Source organism: Linepithema humile, chromosome 1 (genome assembly GCF_040581485.1).
Source record: "Linepithema humile isolate Giens D197 chromosome 1, Lhum_UNIL_v1.0, whole genome shotgun sequence".
In the NCBI taxonomy this organism is placed as follows: Eukaryota; Metazoa; Arthropoda; class Insecta; order Hymenoptera; family Formicidae; genus Linepithema; species Linepithema humile.
Window position 1 is genome coordinate 36,668,277 of NC_090128.1, and position 22,705 is coordinate 36,690,981.

At 33.0% G+C, this 22,705-nt stretch overlaps 2 protein-coding genes and 1 long non-coding RNA gene across 3 annotated transcripts; 2 read left to right on the plus strand and 1 right to left on the minus strand.

Annotated features, from left to right (window-relative positions):
• The first annotated feature begins 90 nt into the window (after nt 1–90).
• LOC136997395 (uncharacterized) lies at nt 91–850 on the plus strand. Its single transcript, XR_010888165.1, has 2 exons — nt 91–321; nt 419–850. It is a non-coding gene; the product is annotated as an uncharacterized lncRNA (long non-coding RNA).
• Nucleotides 851–2,402: 1,552 nt separating this feature from the next.
• On the minus strand, nt 2,403–14,724 carry LOC136997394 (nose resistant to fluoxetine protein 6-like). The gene is made up of 13 exons (XM_067348106.1): nt 13,902–14,724; nt 8,262–8,506; nt 7,942–8,126; nt 7,728–7,822; nt 5,402–5,626; nt 5,100–5,313; nt 4,744–4,909; nt 4,577–4,656; nt 4,395–4,490; nt 4,195–4,324; nt 3,126–3,300; nt 2,762–2,904; nt 2,403–2,692 (listed from the first exon to the last, which is right to left on the minus strand). Exons 1-13 carry the CDS (start codon nt 14,125–14,127, stop codon nt 2,558–2,560), a joined length of 2,115 nt encoding a protein of 704 aa, XP_067204207.1. The 5' UTR covers nt 14,128–14,724; the 3' UTR covers nt 2,403–2,557.
• LOC136997393 (5'-AMP-activated protein kinase subunit gamma-1-like) lies at nt 14,718–22,030 on the plus strand. The gene is made up of 7 exons (XM_067348105.1): nt 14,718–14,815; nt 15,923–16,135; nt 16,522–16,691; nt 16,774–16,977; nt 17,062–17,208; nt 17,306–17,399; nt 18,025–22,030. Exons 3-7 carry the CDS (start codon nt 16,572–16,574, stop codon nt 18,345–18,347), a joined length of 888 nt encoding a protein of 295 aa, XP_067204206.1. The 5' UTR covers nt 14,718–14,815; nt 15,923–16,135; nt 16,522–16,571; the 3' UTR covers nt 18,348–22,030.
• Nucleotides 22,031–22,705: the final 675 nt, after the last annotated feature.

The window sequence follows — 22,705 nt, forward strand, 5'->3', positions numbered from 1 at the left end:
TACCCAAGGCTGTCAGCAGCACATATATAATTATAATCAATTATAAATTGTTCTTTAATATTATATTATATTAATATTATATATATATATAATATTTTTACGGAAAAATTGTTTTAGTAATTTTGATTTTTGCGGGTGCTATATTGACCAATCAATATCGATCATTTATATGATTGGTTACGTTGCCTTTCATACCGCTCAGGCTCAACAAGTATTGCCGCGCGAATGCCGTAACCTATTCACGTGTTTACGTGCTGTGCTGTCTTGTGTCTCGTGTGTGCTGCTATAAAATAGTAAAAAATGGATAATGAAGAGAAACCGGTAAGTGCACGATTTTTTTCCCAAGGAAAAATTGATTGTGCTTTATCTTGTGATTTAATATGTTTGTGTACTTTAAAGTAAAATATTATGCTTTTAGGTTAGTTCGCATTTGCAAAAGTTCGCGTTGCATCGCATTGTACACTCTTTAGTTCTTTTTTCTCTCCAACGCCTGAATATAACGTTCTTCTCATTTTAAGTGCGAATTGTATACAAGTGTACAAAATAGCAACGCAACAATAACAAACCTTTTGTTTGTTTTACTTCTAATAATGTATAAACTCAATTTTTAGATTATACTTCTTTAAAGATTTTGTCAACTTTGTCTTATTAAAATTTTAGATCTAGAAAATATTAGATTATTTTTTATCTTAGAGTATTAGTAAAATTGAACTTAACAAATTTTATAATAAATATAATTAAATATTGTGTATGTATTCGCAAAGAAATTTGAATAATGTAGAAATGTATCGTATAATATATTCTACTGTAGTAATATAAGTACCTACTTTAGAAATCTTATAAATATTATTATATTATATATATTACAATTATGTACTGTGTTAAATGTATATTATGCAGTATTGTTTTAAGGCTCAGTGAAACATATACTAAGAAAAAATACAGCATTGTAGTGTATGCGTCAAATGATATTAAAGATATAAATGCGCAAGCATTCTACAATGCTGTATTTTTTCTCAGTATATGTTTCAGTGATCCTTAAAACAATATTGCATATTATAATAAAACAATGTACTTATGTACTACATATAAATAAATCTGACATTACATTACACGAGGCTATAATTTTGACAGTTTATTAATATATATTAACAATCCGTTGGGTTAAGCCCATATCAGACTACGTATTAAAGATTGAAGATTGGAATTTAATTAATCAGGACAGAAGACTAAAATTTCTTTGTTCTGTTTAGTCAAATTTCAATTTTAATTGTTAATGCATGGTTTGATACGAGCTTTATATAAGCTTTATATAAAGCGTCTAATCAACATTTGTAAGACATCTACAAGACGTCTAATAGATGTGTCTAATAGAAACCATTTCGACGTCTACCGAGATGCAAAAATCAACTTATTTTAGATCTATCGAATAGACGTCAACTAGACATCTATTCGACTTTACGTTTCTCCCTGGGATATTAATATTTCCTCTTCTTCAACTGATAATCTTTCCTTTGCATTCTTTTTATTACTAGGCAGAATATTTTCTGAAATAAAAATAACATATACATCATGTATATCATGCAATATAAATGTGATGAGTTATTTACGGTATTTTAAAATTTCTTGTATAATATTAATTTTACCTAGATTATTATCATGAAAAGGTGATACCATAGATGCTATTGTTTCAGTGTTTTGTGTGTCCAAACTTCTAACACACACAACAGTTACTCCATCATCTAAAAATATTATAAGACAAATTTAATATTATTTTTGTAATTAACTAAAATAAAATTTATAAATATAACAATTCTACCTAAAACAAAATAAAAATAACAGTTCTCATCTGTAAAAAAGTTTGTATATCTTTGCCGACATTCATGTCTTGATATTTCATCTTCATTACATGCAACATTCCTTGTTTTTAAAACATAAAAAAGGAAAAAAATGTGGAATTGCTGCGGTGTGAACCTTGATTATCCATTTCATAGATTTAAAAAATGTCGCAAAATGTCGTTCAATGCTTGTCGCTTGTAGTTGAAAAAATCGAACGACAACATCACATTGCTAGCGAATGATGAAGTAAATTAAAAAGTTTGCTCGTATTCTGCCGCCAATTTGCTATCAAAATTATGTCAGCAGATTTCGTTACATTTCTGCTGGCATTGTGGTGACATCGTTGGATAAAACAAATCCTGTATTAAATTTGCATTTTTATCGTCAGCAAAATTTGTAGTAAATTTTGGCAAAATATGTTTTCGGCAGACTTGGCTATCTGAAAACTTTAGTCAAAAACATTTTTGAAGTAATGCAATTCTTGAAATATTTTAGGTGAACATTTAAAATAAATTATCAGGTATAATTAATAAAAATGTTTATTGAAAATTGTTATTCAGTAAAGTAAGAATTTTCGCCTAAATGTAATATTATTTTATAATAATTATTATACATGTCGCATTTTAGATTAATTAAATATAATTATAATTGAACAATGCAAGCTAATGTGTTGGCCAACACATATTACAGCATCTCACAATTCTGCGGAACTACAATTTCACACTCTTAATTTTCTTCCACCGCGAGATTGAGTATACATTTGCATTAGCGAGATATACGGCATTTCTGCCATTAAGGTTAATATATAACTACATCCGAAAGAAATCACAACGTATCCCAAAAACATGTTAACCTGAAAACAAAAATTACGACAATAAGGGTATTTTTTATCGGTATCAGTTTTAGATGTCTGTATTCTTACTAAGGGCAGCAAGTCTATGTGGCGGGTTGTTTCACCATACAAGTTAATCGATTGTATGATGAAAGGATGTATAAGATAAGCGCAATACGTGAGTCTACTAAGAGGGATGAAGCCTTTGAATGATAATATTTTCTCAATAATGCCTGTAATAAAAAAAAAAAACATTTGAGAAATTACACTTTTCGAAACTTTAGCATTTTTCTTTACATTATTCTACTCATTATAACAATATGTAGTTAAAAAATTGATCAAAAATAAAATTGAGCAAAATACAAATTATGAATAATACATTGCAACAATTTTATTTGTTACATTTATGCACAGATTTGATAATAATATTTATTTATACCGTAAAATAACAAACCTCCGTTTTTAGTGGAACATGCTGTTACAATCCATCCTATACCAATGGCCCAAACAGTTTTGCTTAATGCGATATAGATAGCAGTAGATAGAACTGATATATGTCGCTTGTAAAGGCCGAACAACACAAAAATGTTACAAGCACTTCCAAGGCACCAACATAAAATTACAATTTGCTGAAATTAATGACAATAGTAATGAAAGCAATATACTTAAAAAAACTAAACAATTTTTTTTTTTAAATTATTAATTTATAAATAATTATTTAATAGTTTATTTACATATTATAATAATTATTTTAATAATTGCGCATTTTTCACAAAATATTTGGGAGGGTCCCAACTGCCTACACTTCCATTTGCCAACAGCTTCATTTGCCTACAACATTTTGCCGACAGCTTCGATTGCCGACATTCCTAATTGCCTACAGAGAGTTTGGCTACAAGCATTATTGTGCACATGCAAAATTAAAAATACAAACGTACGTTTGCACACATGACGTTATTGCGTACATACACATTGCACACATGAAATAAGGAAATCGACAGACACACGGTACTCAAAGGTTTATAATTAGACGATTTCACGCGGGTTTGCAAGTTTTCACGCAAAGCGAGGTCCAGCTCACATCACCCTGTGCTTCAGATGCGAGACGAGGTTTATATCATAAAGTCATGTGTGCAATTTGTATGTGCGCAATAATATCCTGTGTGCAAAGTGTTAATACAATTTCCTTATTTTATGTGTGCAATGTGTATGTGCGCAATAATAATGTTTTGTGTGCAAACGCCCCATACAGCACAGAATATTGCAGCAACATTGCGGCAATATTACAACATTTCAGCAACATTGCAATATTGCTGCAATATTGCCGCAATGTTGCTGCAATATTCTGTGCTGTATCGGGTATGTTTGTATTTTTATTAATTACTTGTGCGTAATAATAATGCTTGCAGGCAATCAAAGCTGTCGGCAAAATGTTGTAGGCAAACAAAGCTGTTGGCAAATGGGAATGTAAACAGTTGAAATCTTCTCAAAATATTTGTATCCAAATATAAATAACATTTTACCCTATTTAAGATCAATTTTTCTTTTAGCTTTACTAAAATGTAACCCATAATTATTCCAACAAGATATGAACTTATTCTGATCCATGATGGCAGATATAAAACATTTGCAAGTCTGAACATTTCATCGAATCTGTAACAACGAGAAAAAACATTTATTTAATGATAAGTTTTATGATTAATAAAATCTTTTTATAACTTACGTCGGAACATATTCATAGCTATATGAAATATAGCCAGACAACACAATTGTGCCGATTAAAAGAATGCCCAAGATGACGACAGCTGTGTAAAAGTATCTGAAATTTACTTATTCAAATATGTGCACTAAAGAAATTAATTGTATGATACCATAAATATACACGTCAATATACAGTCAACTTACATAGTAGATAAAATTAATAGGACAACACCGATTATATAGAATTGCATATCAATGGCAAGATACCAAGTCCAAGACATACACTACAAAAAAATAAGATCTGAGGAATAAATAAGCTTTTACATAAGCATGATATTAAATGAACATTTTAAATAAACATATATTTATACCATTGTGTTATAATCAAATAGATTATTAATATACAAAAGATTTCTCCACCAATATTTCGCGCAAAGTTCGTGCAGTTTGTCACTCATGTAAAATTGTGATGTTTTGTCGTACCAAGACCAATTTAATTGCGTTATTCCAATCATCATCATATAAGCCGGTGTTAGCCTTAGAATAAAAGTTTACCAATAAATTTTTATAAAAGTTATTAATACTTGTTTCATTCCTTAACTTTGATTTTTAAATTGTTCTTACTTTATATTCTTTTGTTTTCTTTATTACTATATTATTTATTTTATTATACTTATTGAATTGTTTTAGTTATTGTTCATGTAAAACAAAATAATGAAGAACATACCGTATAAATCTTTTTATTATAAAAAAAAAGAACTCATTTAGTTTCTCTCTGTAGTTAATCGGCATAGTTTTCTCTTGCTCTTTTGCATGCTTTAGATATGAGTAGGTCAATAAAAATCCGCTTAGAAAAAGAAATGTCTCAACCATTGTAGTCGCATTGCTGACTATTTGAACGAGAAAACCGGTGCTTAATCTTATACCCCATGTTCTATTATCTATATGTACAAAATGATTTATGTTATGCATGAAAAATATTAATCGTAAAATATAATACAAACAATACAATTTTTTTAAATTACTTGCCAATATAGTCAATTGAGAAAAAATATGTGTGAATGCTGATAATCAAAATCGTGGAAATAAATCTTAAACCGTGAATAATAGATATTGAATCATCTTCTACTTTCGTGCTTAATATTATTTTTGTATTTGTATAAATGGAGAAACATATTAATATTTTTCCAAGTTTACTTTCCTGATGCGATGACAAAACAGTTATTTCCATCTGTTCGTGTATATTATTCTCATCTGAATAACAATTTAAAAGTTTTAATAGTATATTAATATACAAATAAAGATACTTTGAAAATAATGAAATTATTATGTAAAAAAACAATCATACAAAAATAAATACAAAGAAATATGGATAAGTTTTATACGAATAAACAATAGATATACAATATACGCAAAGAGAGTGTCTCAGAATAACCATGATAACGCTCGTGAACGGATAAAGCACAGTAAACCGAACTGAAAAGTTTACCGTTTTGCAATTTTCGCAATAATTATGGAGAAATTAATTAAAAAGCATTGACAAATAAGCGCGTGTTTCACGTGGTTTGACTGTAAGGTCGAGTTTACAATAAGTGTAGTAAGCTTTAAGCCGTAAGAAATTGACCACTCATAGACAAATCTTAGAAAAATAATCGACTGTAATTGGTCAATTTCTTAAAGTTTACTACATCTATTGTAGACCTGGTTTAAAATGTATACTCTAAACATGGACCTAGGAATATATCGACAGTGCGATAGCCAGCGGAGCTGAAGCCAGAGGGGGAAACTAGCCGACCAAGATGGCGGATACGGATAACCCGTGTAACTAAACGAGCGCGGAATTTATAATATTTGAATATTATTCATTACGCAAGCGCCAAGCCAAGATTAGATATATAACACCGCCATTTTTCTCTCTCTCTCTCTCTCTCTAGCCGACCAACATGCTTGTAATCATGCAGCAACTAGCTGCATGATTTCCTCCTGCCGTTCAGGCTTCACCTCCCTCGCCTATAAGACCACTTATCGCTCTGTTTATATATTCTTAGGTTCATAGCTCTAAAGATGTGCTAAGCGAGTGTCGCACGGCAACGAACAAATCCCGCAAGGATGGCTGAACCGCACAGTCTTTGGGCTTAGCAAACTTACGGACCTGAGCTCACACACTGCGGTCATACACACACATATACACTAGCGCACATACACATGACACATACATACAACACACAGTGATTAGTACCATACAAAATTTATCACCACCCTCACCAGACTCAGATGGCTGTAAGAGGGATGACCCCTCGGTGCCACAACATATCTACTACTACTGCACGGCAACGAAAAGTAAAGCCCGTATGAGACTACGTATTGAAGATTGAAGATTGAAGATTAAAGATTAAAATTTGACCAATCGAAACAAAACGAGTTAAAAGTTCTTTGTCCTGATAAGTCAAATTTCAATCTTTAATCTTCAATTTTAATTTTTAATGTGCAGTCTGATACGGGCATAAGGGCCATTCTACAATGAGTTGCAAATGCCCCGTCTTACCAGAAATAACCAAAAATAACACTTTTTAATTAGTAGTTGCCATCCTTCGCGCCACTTTTCGTTGCTATGCGACACTTAAACGTTTTTTTGACCTGTATTTCTTCCTGAATAGAGCATACATTTTACAGTCAAGCTACCGCGTGAAACGCGCGCTTATTTGTCAATTCTTTTTAATTAAATTCTCCATAATTATTGTGAAAATTGTAAAATGATGAAGAACTTTTCAGTTCAGTTTACAGTACTCTATCCGCTTACGAGCGTTGTCGTAGTTATTCTGAGACATCCTGTATAAATAAATTTCTTACTGATATGAAATTCATCAAATAATTTTAAATTATAGAGCATAAAGGTATTTTTTTAAATATGAACTCTACAATATTTATGATCATAATTATGGTAACCTGCTATATTGTTGCACTCGCGACAATCACTTGCGAATGCGCTCACGCAAGAAATAATAAACTCAATTTGAGTATAACAAACTTTAATGAACTCAACGATAACACAATTTGAACCGTGACAACAAAACTATCGTTTACAATTAAGAAAACCGTCTCACATCCGAAACGCGTCCTCACGGCACCGAGGACCAAGCGTAACTGTCACTTGACACTTTTTTACAAATTACCAAGCGACGCTTCTCAACTTATTTACAAATTACTAAGCGACGCTTCTCAATGCCAACTCGCAGCCCACACGTCACAATCGACGATTTCCCGCGGCGCGAGCGCAACAATATATAATAATTACTGGTAATCTATTGTTGTTCTTGAAGAAAGTTAAGAAATTTTGGACATGATATATACTTACGAGTTTTACTCTTTACTTTTAAGTGTTTTTGATGCACGAATACATCATATATAGTTCCGATTATCATCATGCAAATAGTAAGCATTAAAATAACACTGCAATCAAAAATTAATATTTAGCATATATATATATATATATATATATATATATATATATATATATATATATATATATACATACATATATAAGTATATGACTTTATTTTTTGACAAACCTGATGAGAGATATCGCACCACTAAATTGATCGTTTTTTAGATCTTTAACTTCGATCAATCTGAAATCCATGGAATAAAGATTACCAATCAAGAGAAGTCTATCTTGAAATATTCTCTCCAGAATAAAGCTTAGGTCATTTGTGGAACATGATGCTGGTAAACAGAGGCCAAGTACAATTAAATCCTGAAAAGCAATTCTGTTTACATATTGTAACATTGTAATATCTCAAATATATGTTACTATTCTATTTCAATAAATTGATTTAAAATTTGATATGTTCTATGCGATTTCTTACTTTATAAAGATCTGTCAACTTACTTCGTTTGGTAAATTTACGTGGTACTGAAGAGTACTATTGTGTTTGAAGTGGGCAACAAAGTAATTAATTTTAAAAGGCGGATACTCTTTTTGTGGATCACGGTATAGTGAATTATTTAATAAATATTGTTTTGACAGTTCCCAAGGATATCTATTCATTGTATCGTAACACTGACTGCGACTGCCTAGCCAATAATTATTTCCATAAAGAAAGCCGGATTTAGGTTCACCGCTAGAATCTAACACTTAAAGATAAAAAATAAACAATTATTATTTAAACAAAATATAATATAGTATTTTTTAATGATTATTAATTAACGACTAATAAGTATTAAAATAAATATTATTATTCGTTAACAATTTTTGTATAGAAAAAATTAAAGCAATATTTAGATGTGTTTAGTTTTTCAGTAGTAGAGCCCTTCCATAGGGCTCCCCACTCGACCCACACCCATTCCGAAAAGTAGTTTCTTCGAAAACTTTGAACTCGTGTTTCACCGTTTTTCGATATTTTAACTTTTGACTTTTACCATTTTTGGCACAAACCTTTCGGAGAAGTCTACCACTGAAGTGGTTAAAAAAATGATAATTTGTGAGTTTTTTTGACTTTGAAAATGATCTTGTCGCCAATCGGCATGGTCATATTCGTAATCAGCGCGCAAAAGTACAATAAAAAGCATAGTTTAGAGCAAATCGGAGGTGTGGACGGGGGCGTTGCAATATAGTACGCAATATACGCTCCAGCGTAGAGCGCAAAATTTGGAGGGGCGCAACATTTGGAGGAGCGCAAAATTTTATAAATGCCAATAATTTTTTAAGTGTATAAAAATTGACTACTCGGTCCTCGGTCTGCGAGGATCCGCTCCTACCCGGCTCGATGTACTTACTTATAAAACTGTTTAATCGCGTGGCGGCGCAGCAGCGAAAAAAATGACTCGATACGATGCCGCCCGCTTGTAGTATCTCATTTAATCACATGGCGGCGTAGCGGTGAAAGAAGTTCTCGCTACAGAGTTTGCCTACGTTATAAACTATATAGAGCGGCGAAACGCGCAAGCGGATAATGTAGAATATATGATTATTGTCATTTGACTTGAGTTCGGCCTTTCAGATAATTTTGTTATTGAAAAATAAACACAATAAATTATACTTTTCATTTTTTTTTGATTTCCTTTTTTCTGGTTTATTATTACTTATTTTTCTTTTTTTTTTTTTGGTTTATAAAATAAATATTCATTTGTTGCATATATAGGTAAAAAATATACAAATATTTACACGATACTTATACAAAATTATACGAAACCATGAGTAATAAAAAACCTTCTGGTTTTCAATTTCGTCAAGAGAGAAAGAGAAAAGAAGAAGAAAGTAAAAAATTATCGGGTTCATTGACTAAATTTTTAAAAACTACAAATGCTTCCGTTCATTCAACGAGTTCATTGGTGACAAGCACATCTTCTTGCGCTCTCCCTTTGATGTCTACTTTTTCAGACTCAATACCATCAACGTCGACCGTAGATGTTTCATCTTCTAGAACTCCAAATTTGATTTCACTTTCTGCTTTAATTCATACTGATACCAATGTTGACGATACTGATATAAATGTTTCTCGATTAGTTCAAATCGATCAATTTGAAGATCCAGGTCTTTGGCCTGATATAATTTCTCACGATTTCTTGACTCAGATGATTGATCATGGTACTCCCAATCAAATTATGGATTTTAACTTTCCATTAGATTCAAATAATAGATGTTTTTCAACAACTTTATATACTCGTATAATGGCTAACAGTGAAAAATTACTCAGAAATTGGTTAATTTATTCAAAATCTAAAAATGCTGTTTTTTGTTTCTCTTGTTCTTTATATAAACAAAATGAAAATAAATTTTCAAGTCCCTGTGGCTATTCTGATTGGTCGAATATACATCGTGTCGTTAAAGATCATGAGCAAACCAAGAAACATCTTGAAACTTTTAAATCTTGGCAACTCTTCGCTAATCGAATGACCTCTCAGCACACTGTAGACTTTCATAATAAAAAATTTTTAAATATTGAACAAACACATTGGAGGAATGTCTTTAAACCAGCGCTCGGAATTAGTTGCACATTTCGGGCCGATTTCCGAGACAACGCCTCCTGTTCCACCACTACCGTTCGGCCGCTGGCGGCCGAGCCGCCGATAGCTCTGGCGCAGGAGCGTTTTATATAAGAAATAGGCTGGGTTGTTGAGGCACCTCTCAGAAAATAGTAATATTTTCTTTGCTACATAAATAATGTTTATTTTCATTAATAATTAAATATATATATATTATGTATTAATAAAAATAAACATTATTTATGTAGTGAAGAAAATGTTACGATTTCCCGAAAGATGCCTAAACAATCCAGCCTATTTCTAATATAAAACGCTCCTGAGCCAGAGCTATCGGCGGCTCGGCCGCCAGCGGCCGGGCGGTAGTGGGGGAACAGGAGGCGTCGTCTCCTGAATCGGCTCGAAATGTGCAACTAATTCCGAGCGCTGCTTTAAACGATTAATTCTAATTGTTAAATATCTTGCTCAACAAAATTTAGCTTTTCGAGGTAAATCTAATTCTTTATATACCCCAAATAATGGTAATTTCTTGCAACTTGTGCAGACAATAGCCGAATTTGACTCAGTCATGGCTGAACACTTGCGTCGATTTTTAGAAAAAAAGAAGGACATCATTATTTAAGTAATACTATTCAAAATGAGCTATTATCATCTATGTCTAAATTAATTTCCGATTCAATAATTTCTTCAATTAATTCAAGTAAATATTTTGCGATTATTGCGGATTCAACACCAGATATTTCTCATCAGGAGCAATTAACAATAGTAGTGCGTTTTGTTTCATATAAAAATAATCAATTTAAAATTTATGAACACTTTCTTGGTTTTATTAAAGAAAATAATAAAACAGGTGCAGCCATTGCAAGTGCTATTTTAGAATTTCGATTAACGAATAATTTAGATATACAAAATCTAAGAGGTCAAGGTTATGATAACGGTTCAAATATGAAAGGAAAAAACAATGGAGTACAACAACATATTTTAAATAAGATTCTTTAGCCTTTTTTGTTCCTTGCGCATGCCACTCTTTAAATTTAATAGTAAATGATGCAGCTGATGCATCATTAGAATCGTTTTCATTTTTTTCATTGATACAAGAAATTTATAACTTTTTTTCCCGATCTACAAATTGATGGGATATTTTAAAAAAACATTTCGGAAATTCAGACAGTTATGGTTTAACACCAAAAAATGTATCAGCTACACGATGGTCATCGCGTGTGAATGCAGTAAAAGCTTTGCGTTATAATTTACCAATTATTTATGACAGTCTTTTAGAGATTTTTGAAAATACAGATGATAAAACTATAAAGAATACAGCTCATAGTATTGCCGAAAAAATTTCAAATTATAAATTTATATTATCTGTGCTTTGCTGGTATGACATTTTACAAAGAATCAATATTGTGTCAAAATCTTTACAGTCGCATCAAATTAATATACCGCAATGCTTATCTTTAATTGAAAATGTAACTGAGTTTTTAAGAGACTACCGTCAAAATGGTTTTATAAATATTGAAACCAATGCCAAAGATCTTGCAGCTCAAATGAACGTTTCTCCAGAATTTCCATCCGTGTCGCAATTTCAATTAAGAAAACGGACACAATTTAGTAATAAAAATAAAGTAATTGCAGATGCCAGACAGAAATTTAAAGTAGAATTTTTTAATTACATTATTGACGTAGCTCTAAATTCGTTAGAAGAACGATTTGAGCAGCTTAACTACCATAATCATGCTTTCAAATTTCTGTATGACATAAATACTTCCGATGTTACATTAAATCAATGCAAAACTTTAGAATTAAAACTTTACAACAAAAACACAAATTGTTCTGATATAAATGCCATTGAACTTTTTGATGAGATAAATTTATATAAAACAACATTTTCAGATGTACAACAAAACATTTTGCAATCGCCAATTGATACCCTGGTGAAAAATATTCTCAGAATTTTTCATTAAAATTTTCAGATTTTTTACAAAAATTTTATAACTTTTTCAGAAAATTTTAAGATTTTTTATATGAATTGGCACACTTTTCAGAAAAGTTCAGAAAAGAAATGAAAATATATGAAAATATATGAATAAATTCATTATTTCTCATATTTTCCAGATCTGTATATATTAAAGCCCGTGTCCACGATGCAAGAAATTGGTTCGAGTTTTTGGCCCAAAATAGTTGGATTGCTTCAAGAAATGTGTAACCAATCAACTTGCTGTTTTTCCATAAGAACTTCAATTTAATTGGCTATACATTTCTCGGACCAAGAACTTGGACCAATTTCTTGCATCGTGGACACAGGCCTTTAAAAATAATACAATTTCATACATTTCAAGTTATTTAGTTTTCCATGTTAATTATTTATATGCGTAAAATGTTGATGAATTATAGAAAAAGATATTTTATTTATTAAAGAGAATACATAAAAATTAAATAACATTGGGTAAAAGATATAAAATAAAAAGTAAAATACTCAAAATTAAAAATTTACATATATGTAGTCAAGAAATTTTTGAAATAAAAAAAAATGGATATAAAAACTTCTTTCAAAATATATAATTTTAAAATTATTAAAATTTTTATCTTTTATTACAAATATCATCTCATTTAAATCAATGTAATAAAATATGAAAAAAATACAATATTTTCTGAAATTTTTCATATAAATATTCTGAATAATACGGAGATAATTCATATTTTTATTCAAAACGAATTTGATAAAAATTTCTCATACGTATAAATGGAAAATATTCTGAGATTTCTTATTCTGAGATTTCTTATAATTTTCTAAAAAATGTTTTAAAAATATGAATAAATAAGAAATTTTTTTTCAGAATTTTTCATAAAATAAAATTATGAAAAATTCTTAAAATTTTCTAGGAAATTATGAGATGATTTTTCACCACGGTATTTGAAATAAAATAGCTCAAAATGGCTTTCTGGAAATATTTCCGAATTTAACAATAGCATTTTGGATATTACTAACTATGCCAATATCTGTGGCAACTGGTGAGGCCAGTTTTTCAAAATTAAAATTAATAAAAAATTATCTGAGAAGTACAATGACGCAAACACGGTTATCCGATTTAGCAATCATATCAATTGAAAAGGAAGTGGCCAATAATCTCAATTATAAGGACATTATAGAAATATTCGCAAGGGCTAAGGCCAGAAAACATAATTTTTAAATTCTTTTATTATTATTATTAAATATAAAAATTAAAAAATATAAAAAAAAAAAAAATAAAAAAATAAAAAAAAATAAAAAAAAAAAAATAAAAAAATATAAAAAAATATAAAAAAGCAAAAAAAAAAACGGAACCGTTATCCTACTACGTCCTCGTCGTGGTTCTGGGTAGCGCTAAAAGTAGGAATTTTAGAAACTTTTTCTTTTTGCCTCGCGCTTGGGGCGCGCAAGCCTCTTTCAGCGTAGGGGCGCTTAGGACGGTCGCAACGCCCCTGGGTGTGGGCTTTTCGGAACTACATCCCAATATTGAAAACAGTCAATGTTAACAATAAACAATGTATTAAGAATTTTACTAACTTTTCAAACTCCACAGTATTCGTTGATCAACAGCGTCTCGAAAATCGTGTAACTCCTTTCCACATGTCGAGTTGAGAAGATCGGCTCTTAAGGCAATGGCATACGCGGGTAGTGTGTAATTACTACCATTATTTTCGTTGAATTCGTGAATTTGCGTAGAGACACACATTAACACAAAAAAATTTACACAAATGCACAGAATAAATGCAATTTTCCGGTGTAACATATTTGGGCTATAACATGTATATACTTGTTATACTTATACTTTCTTTCGATCTTGTTAACTGAATACTGTTACTAATCGTCTTAATTTTGACCCGTTGCCTACTAAATGCATCGCATATCTGCGGAAAAAACCGGTTCGCACTTTATAATGTATTTTATGGCAACCGGTTTTGTACTACTAAACGCTATACATACTGAAGCAAATTTTTCGTTTCTCAAACAAGGAACATTCCAGCGAGAAATGACTTATTAAATTGATGTCTAGATGACATCGAAAACATACATCGAAAACTAATTAATATATTCATCGATTTCGATTCGTTAAAATGGCAACAAAATCGGTGAGGTGTGACCTAAAATGCATATTTACCCGAATTTTTACTATGGCAAATTATAAAACATGTTAGGTAGTTATAAGTGTTAGTTTCAAATTTTATTGTATTATAATTTATTCTACATATACGATAGTTTTTTTTATAAGATTTAATATGTACGACATACAACTTTTTTTTGATAATTAATGTCGAATTAAGAACTGTTCGCAAAAAATCCGTTATTTTTATTCTTCGCTTTTGGACTGTTACAAGGAAGGCCGGACAAAAGAAACAAGACGTAAAACATGGAAGGTCATGGAAGGAAGGACGACGGCGATGATCGAGATGTCCTCGGCGCTTCATAAAGTTATTTGTGTACGTGTTATGAACTGGTATTTAGGAATTTAAAATTAAAATATATGTAATCATCGCGGGCATATTTTAAAACAAGTAAATTATGCTGGCTGTGTATTGCGTTCCTGTAGTAAAATATCAACAACGCACGGTGGCATGGATAGGGGCTGAGGTTGATAGTAAAAGTTTCTCGCATAACAGCACGTTTGTCGAAGATACTAAGAAAACCTTACAGGAAAAACATAAATCAACTTGTATATAATTTTCGTATATTATTTTATTTTATATTTAATATTATCTTGAATTCATAAATAAATAAAGATTGTATAAAAAATCTTTAATTGCACCACGAATAAAAAAAAGTCTTATTTTGACAATTATAAATTTGTTTTATTTCATAAAATCAAATTAAAAATAATTTTAAATTTAAAATTGGATTGCCTAAAAATTGATTTATATCAATTGTATTTTTAAGAGGATGCTGGAGTGGCAGCCGAACTCCGACGCGAAAGCGCCATCATTTCGATGGTACTAAAAATGAAATGACATTATCGGCATAGCCTACGCCGCGTAGGTCCGTGTGTACGCATTTGTTTGTAGTGGTAACTCACTACACTGACGTGTGGTCTGTGTACGTGTGAGCGGATAGTTTGTAAACAAACGATGCTTGTGCTTGTTTTCTCGGGAGGGTCTCAACTGCCTACATTCCCATTTGCCAACAGCTTCGTTTGCCCACAACATTTTGCCGACAGCTTCAATTGCCGACATTCCCGATTGCCTACAGAGCGATTGCCTACAAGCATTATTGCGCACATTTAAAAATTAAAAATACAAACGTACGTTTGCACACAAGACATTATTGCACACATACACATTGCACACATGACATTATTGCGCACATACACATTGCACACATGACATTATTGCGCACATACATATTGCACACATAATATTATTGCGCACATACACATTGCACACATAATATTATTGCGCACATTTAAGTTTTTATTTGCCCGTTTACAATTTTTTACAAACGGTCTGATTCGATTTATATAAATTTCTTTTTTAACAAACGAGACGGGACTTCCCGTATCAATTAATGCCCGAATTCTACTTTTTTGCCCGCAGATACTCGTAACTTCGGCAAATGGCTCGGCAATCTTCAGATTTCCTTCCGCGGCTACGAAAACGAAAGCCACTACGTCTTCCTTCTCGTTTTCGACGGCAACGGCAGCCGAGGCCGTTGACGACCGCTGAGCCATCGGCGGCTTACCGCCGCTTTTATCTTTGAGTTTTGGGCAGTCGAACTGACGGTGCCCTTTCGACTTGCAATAGAAACATGTAAGTTCTCCGCGACAATTTTTATAGGAATGTCCTTTCTTCCCGCAGTTTCTACACGCGTTATTAGGCACGGACTTTACCGCACTCGCGACCGCCGTGGATTTTCTCTCCGCGTCTGCGTTTCCCTCTGCTATTGTACGCATCTTCGCGAGAAATCCATCTATCGAACTTTCCGATATTGAGAGGGCTATGGTTCTCAACGAACCCTGCGATATTCCGCCAATCAACATATGAATCACGTCACTCGTCGGCAAATTCAAACTATTCATGAGCGCGAGCTTCGAGATCGCGTATTGATCGAAGGATTCCTTCGTCGGAATCTATTTATGCGCCTCTATTTTTTGAATAGCTTTATAAAAAGACACTTGCTTCTTAAACATTTTCAGAAGTTCCGACTTCAGTGCCTGCCATGTCTCTATCGTGATACAAAACAGCCATGTCTCTACATTTCTTGATACAAAACAGAATCCACCGATTGCCTGTGATAGATCCTGATACTGGAAATGTCCTTTACATGTTGACACACAAACGACTACTTAGGTTTCTTTTCCTATACGTGAGTATCGCGTTGTTTCTTCTTTTGCGAACCTTGTGGCATTCCTTTGCCACGCGAATCTACTTTAATACTTCAATTACAGATCCACGAATTACCGAAACCATCTTTCATCAATAAAACGTTGCGAGAGTTGAGGATAGGCACTTTCGAGAATATCGAAACGGCCACGGAAGAAACTAGCATAATTTTAGCGCTGAAGAAATTTGTGGAGAGGAGAGTTTCGGCATTACCGATTGTCGACTCCGAGGGAAAATTAGTGAACATTTATTCAAAGTTTGACGTTATTGTAAGACATATTCTTTCTACATCATTCATAAGAGGTTAAGTGAAACACATTTGCACACTTCACTTAAATGTGTCACTTTTGCAGAACTTAGCTGCGGAAAAAACGTACAATAACTTGGATGTTTCACTGCGTGAAGCAAACGAGCATCGCAATGAATGGTTCGAAGGCGTACAGAGTTGCAAATTAGACGAAACATTGTTCACTGTAATGGAAAGGATTGTCAGAGCGGAGGTACGAAAGTGTTTCTTCAAATCGAGCATAATTTTTCTTCTCGATGAAATGCTAGAATTAAAAGCCAAGATTTATCTTTTTCTTCCGCGTATTTCAGGTTCATAGGCTAGTAGTGATTGATGATGATGATAAGGTGATCGGAATAATATCCCTCTCTGATCTGCTCTTCTACCTCGTTCTTAGGCCTTGTGGTGAGTCTAATATTTTTTAACATTTTTCATAAAGCAAATATCAAGTTATAACTGTTTATGATGATAATAATTATTGGGTTGTGTAATAAATAATTTTCCAGTAGATGGTGTTATTATTTTTTTACGTAGCACGCTTAAAAAAATCATGATACGGGCAAAATTTGACAAAGAAATATTTAATTTACGCGTTAATCAAACTATACTTTACCCGGAAAAAAAGTAAATTTATTTAAAAAATTCGAAATTACTTGTACAATGCAATATACTCTATTCGCACAATAATCTTCAAAGAATATTATATTAGGAAATTTTGTTCTCTATTTTTTTATATCACGATTTACCATATAAATAATATATATAATATTTTAATTAATTTTTTTCCCGGTATTGAAAGTAACTAAACTAAAATAGATGTGTAAATTTACAACGAAGTATTTACATTGACCTTTAATAAATTAAACATTGGACTTAATTTTCTGCACTTTCGTGCCAACTTGTGTTAACTTGAAAAATATTACCTATATTGAATATCAAACAAATATATTTAAGAGTTAATTTTTGCTTCAACATTCGAGAACCAAATTTCTTGTCTTGTGGATTGATATTTACTGCACGTTGATTTTAGGTGAGGATGGCAATAGCAATAAAGGTAGTTCTATATCGTTGCGTGCACAAGATTCTCTCCTATTGAAGGCTCCCAGCTCCACACAGTCGGAAACGTCGCTCGCCGACGGTGAAGTCGAGCAGGACGCTGCGGAGACAACGGCGACATCGACGACGGAACACAATCAGTCCGAGGAAGCGCCCGCGACACCTAGTCCACCGCTAACCCCGGTTACGTCGGAGGTCTCGGATCCTCAGTCGACAACGTTAGTGAATCAAACTCAGGAAACAACGTGGCGGGACGTGATAAACATTTGTGTTACGGGTGTCTCGGGTGGGGAATGAGACGCTGACGTTTTCACGTGCCGCCACGCACGTTAGTTCCCAAACTGAATCGGCGCTGCTTCAACCGCAGCGGCGGATAAAATCACATAACGACTGCGTATATTCGTACATCTTTTCTTATTGCTCGCGCTTTTCCCCGCGAGTACAGTTGATCGGTGATTTCGTGCCGCAACAAGACATACCCGTGCAAGTATCCGTTGAAAACAATTGGACGCGACGTAATAGTTAACGGAAGGATTTGCTGGACGCGATGATGATGGAATGAAAACACGATGCTCTGTATAGTGTATAAAATCACTTAAGCTTAATTTTTTATGGTACAAATGCTACACAGACATGCTACACATTTAGACGTTCGAGCTTTTTGCCAGGGACGATAAAGTAGCTGCGCCATGATTTGCTCAGAGTATGATTCTCCCCGCCCTTCTACAATCGAGCACTGGGAAGATAAAGCGTTTCGAAAGAACGAATTTTTGAGGTACAGCAAATCTTGGAGATTAAATCAACCCAACACGTAATCGTGATTGCATTCTTTATACAGATTGTGTTTTGTTCACTTTTTTGAAAGAGAGACTAGATATTCATTTCGATCTAAGTACGATGTGTTAAGATTGAAAAGACATCAGAGCTATCGAAAAGAGTATTCCACGATCGATAAAGACGGACCTGTCCTTGTACATTCGAGTTCTCGGGGAGTGCTCCGTGTTTTTTTTTATCGTAATATCTGTTGCCGATTTAAATAAATGTCTCTTTGACATCTTATATACTCATTTGTAAAAATCCCTTTTTTTCTTTTATTAATTTCCATATAGAAATATGTAAAGTCTATTTTAGACGATGAAAAATTTATGACAAAATTCAAGATGGAAATGTATTTATCTTTTTATGCGTTATATAATATGTGGCGGCTCACCGCCACACAGCTGTACTGAAGCGGCATAATACGCCGCGGCGCCGCTACGCGCCGCAGGCCTTCTACCAGTTATAAGCTTGCGGACCCACCGCCAGGTGGCGCAGGCGGTGAAGAGCTTTCTCGCGATCAAGCTTCGATCGACGAGATATAAAAGAGCTGCTCCGCAGATCTTTACTCACTCACTCGCTTCAAGGCGAGCTCTCACTAAGGGCCCTTGAACGGAGTCACAGCTCTGCTTCGAAGAGCGCAACCAGCAAGTCTTCTCGACTTTTCACAGTGCCTGGGAAGGCACGGAAGCGAAAGACTCAGTCTCAGCTCTGACCGCACACCTCACGTAGGATGTACAGCTACGGTCAGCTGACGCACCAGCATCGCCGTCGCCACCACAGACTCTACAGCGGAAAATAATTCCCTTAGAGTTCTGTGCCCGGTTGACTCGGCCCCCACGTGACACTCACGTTCCGGGGACATCCGAATGCGAAGGCCTCTCCCGCCTCGGCTCGCAGACTCACTTGCGCCATCGAGAGCCGGACGGTCGCAGCGCATGGCACAACGGAGACATACTCCACCGCAACGCAAACCTCGCCGCCGAGATGCAACACGCACCCTCGCATGAATCGTCCTGTTAAGGACCCGATTCCAACCACGTAGACGCGGCCGGTAATATCTTACCGCGCCCGTCACCTTTCATTCGAAACTCGCGGCCTTACACTCTGCCGCGAATGCGCCGCTGGCGCACTCAAGTTACACACACACTTGTACATACATACTTTTCTCTGACAAAGAAATAAACACATTTCTACACCATTGACTCTCTCTCACTTCTCACCAGTCGAACACAATCCATTAGGCCATACACCTATATAATACAAAGAAAATACTTAAAGAATCAGAGTACATGTAAAAGATACTTTTTACCGCTATCCTTTTTCTATGTATGTATTCTGAGTCTTTAAATGTTTTGCTATACGCCGCGTAAAAATATAAGTAAATTTGTAATTTGAATTTCGTCGCGGTTTATAGATTGTCTAAAATGGACTTGATCATTGATTATTGATCTTGCATAACAAATAGATCATTGTATACATACTCATGTATACATGCACTTTTAAATAGACATGGTGCTTTTAAGTTTACAGATATAATTTTCGATTATGCAGTCATTCAATATATATAATCAGTATATCAATCTGGAATGTTAATACATTGCTAAAGCAGATATAAATCAATTCGAGTTGACTTTTAAAAGTCCTTTTTGATATTTTATTTTCGATGTATCATCAAAGCCGATAGAGAAATGTCAAGAAATAGATCGATTGCTTTACAAATATTGCAATGTTTGAATTTTAGGTTAAAATTATTACATCATTGAACTATAGAACGAATGTAATAGAAAATTTTTATATTTTTCGAATATTGGAAATCAGTTATAACAGGATTGACGTTATTAATTATTATACTTTCGTTAAGTGTTTACAAAAAAAAAAAAAAAAGATATGATTGGATTAAGCATATTTAATAGCAGAAAATTCTTATGTGATATTTATGTCTATAAATAACAATTTAAAACTGAAAAGATCGAAGTATGTAAGAATACTCGAATTTTATTGTGATATTTGACCAAACTCTATATATTATATAATCATTGCTGACACGATACGACTGATATATCATTCAAAATACTGAGAAATAAGCTTTTGTAATTATATCGAACAATCTTAATTAAGAGTACTGATGATTTATCGAAAAGATGCATTCTCCAACCGATTTATCAATTACTTTGTTTATTAACGCGATATATGACATTAATCTTAATCTTTATTAACAAATGTCGAATTATTCTCTCTATAAGCAAAAGTAGCAAACAAAGCCCTGTATAAATCCAATTGTAATTATTACTCATGTCATATCATGAGGAAAATGTAAATCATATTATTGCAAAGAAATTTTGCTGAAATTTGTATGGAATCACATTTTATACGTGACGAAAAAAAAGGATTCTTTAATGAATTGAGAGAAGCATTCCTGTAGAGAATTGATTCATCGAGCAACATTTTATTGAAACGGTTCTTGATTTGATGCAACCAAGCGGAAGACGAGTATCGCCCGGAAAGGTTTTATTTGGAATTACACGAGTTGTCTTTCTATTAGGATACGTGAGACGCAAATCTTTAACTCTTTTTTTTTCACGTAGAAATGCGGGTAATGGTAGTTACTCGATTTTGAAGGGGATAGTGCCTGTAAATGTAGTAAATGTATTCCTAGACATGTTTACATTGGAATACGCGTATAAATATTCTATTTGAGATGTAAGAGAGCGGAATAAAACAAAGCTAAAAAAAATACACTAGTATTAATTACGAGAGGCGTAGTGCGGACAAAGATTTTTGTACAGCTGAGAAGCAATGTTTAATGTGCTGTAGTCGCAAGCGTTGTTTCTTTTTTTAGTACAAAATGCGTGCGATCCTGCGGATCGCCACGTGTTCACCTTCTTCTACTTAAAGATATACTAAAGATTATACGCTGAAAGCTACGCAGCGTATATACTTGGCTTCGACACAACTTGTTACTTGTTGAGAGCACAGTAGACAAATTGTCAGAGAAAATATTTAGCTCCTCTTCATTCTACATAATATTAGAGAAATGAGTCAAAAAGAAATAAGCGATTGAACTCTGTGCGCGCTACATCTAAGAACCAAAATACGAACTATCGATGAGGTATTATTGATAAATAAACTGTAAAATATAAATAATCAATCTAATACTTATATATCACGCATAATCACTGGAAACCAATATTGATACATTGCTCCTGTTCCTTTACCGACCTTTATTGTCTTCTCGTAAGTTTAAACAAGATAACTTTTGCGTGCCGACAAAACACGCTATAGAAATATTTTATTTTATTTTTGTATTTAAAATTTCTTTATGGTAGACACTTGATGTTGGAATTTTCCTCTCGAGTCGTAAAAACATTAATTTATGGAATAAATCATTTTGTTCATTCATGGAATAAATCACATCTGGTCGCAAGAATGGATCTTCTACGTAAGTATAGCAGAAGTAATGCATTTTAAATAAAGTATGCGTAATTTTTTATAATATCGAGAGAAAATACTAATCTAGTATAATCTTACTGTTATAAAGTCTAACCTAATCTAATATTAAATACAAATATAAAAAAATTTAATTTATAGGGAACTAAAATCAATTTACAATATACATTCGTAAATGTAGATTAACGGCGGCAAGAGACAATTGAGAATCATAATAGTAGGAACTTTACTGTTAAGTAATTTACTTGAATAGTAATAAAAAGAAATTAATTTTGACATTTCTAGGATGTTATTCGACGATATATTATGCAAATTTTGAATGTCCGGAATCATATTCTGAATTTATAGTATCAGCCTTTGCTCACCCTTATCTTGTTAGAGTGATAAAA

Coding starts and splice junctions, on each gene's coding strand:
- LOC136997394 (XM_067348106.1), bottom strand. CDS start 14,127: ATGTTACACCGGAAAATTGCATTTATTCTGTGCATTTGTGTAAATTTT. Junction 4,657..4,743: donor TATTTGATTATAACACAATG/GTATAAATATAT, acceptor ATTTTTTTGTAG/TGTATGTCTTGGACTTGGTA. Junction 4,325..4,394: donor AGCTATGAATATGTTCCGAC/GTAAGTTATAAA, acceptor TCGTTGTTACAG/ATTCGATGAAATGTTCAGAC.
- LOC136997393 (XM_067348105.1), top strand. CDS start 16,572: ATGTCTCTACATTTCTTGATACAAAACAGAATCCACCGATTGCCTGTG. Junction 16,692..16,773: donor TTAGGTTTCTTTTCCTATAC/GTGAGTATCGCG, acceptor CTTCAATTACAG/ATCCACGAATTACCGAAACC. Junction 16,978..17,061: donor ATTCAAAGTTTGACGTTATT/GTAAGACATATT, acceptor TCACTTTTGCAG/AACTTAGCTGCGGAAAAAAC.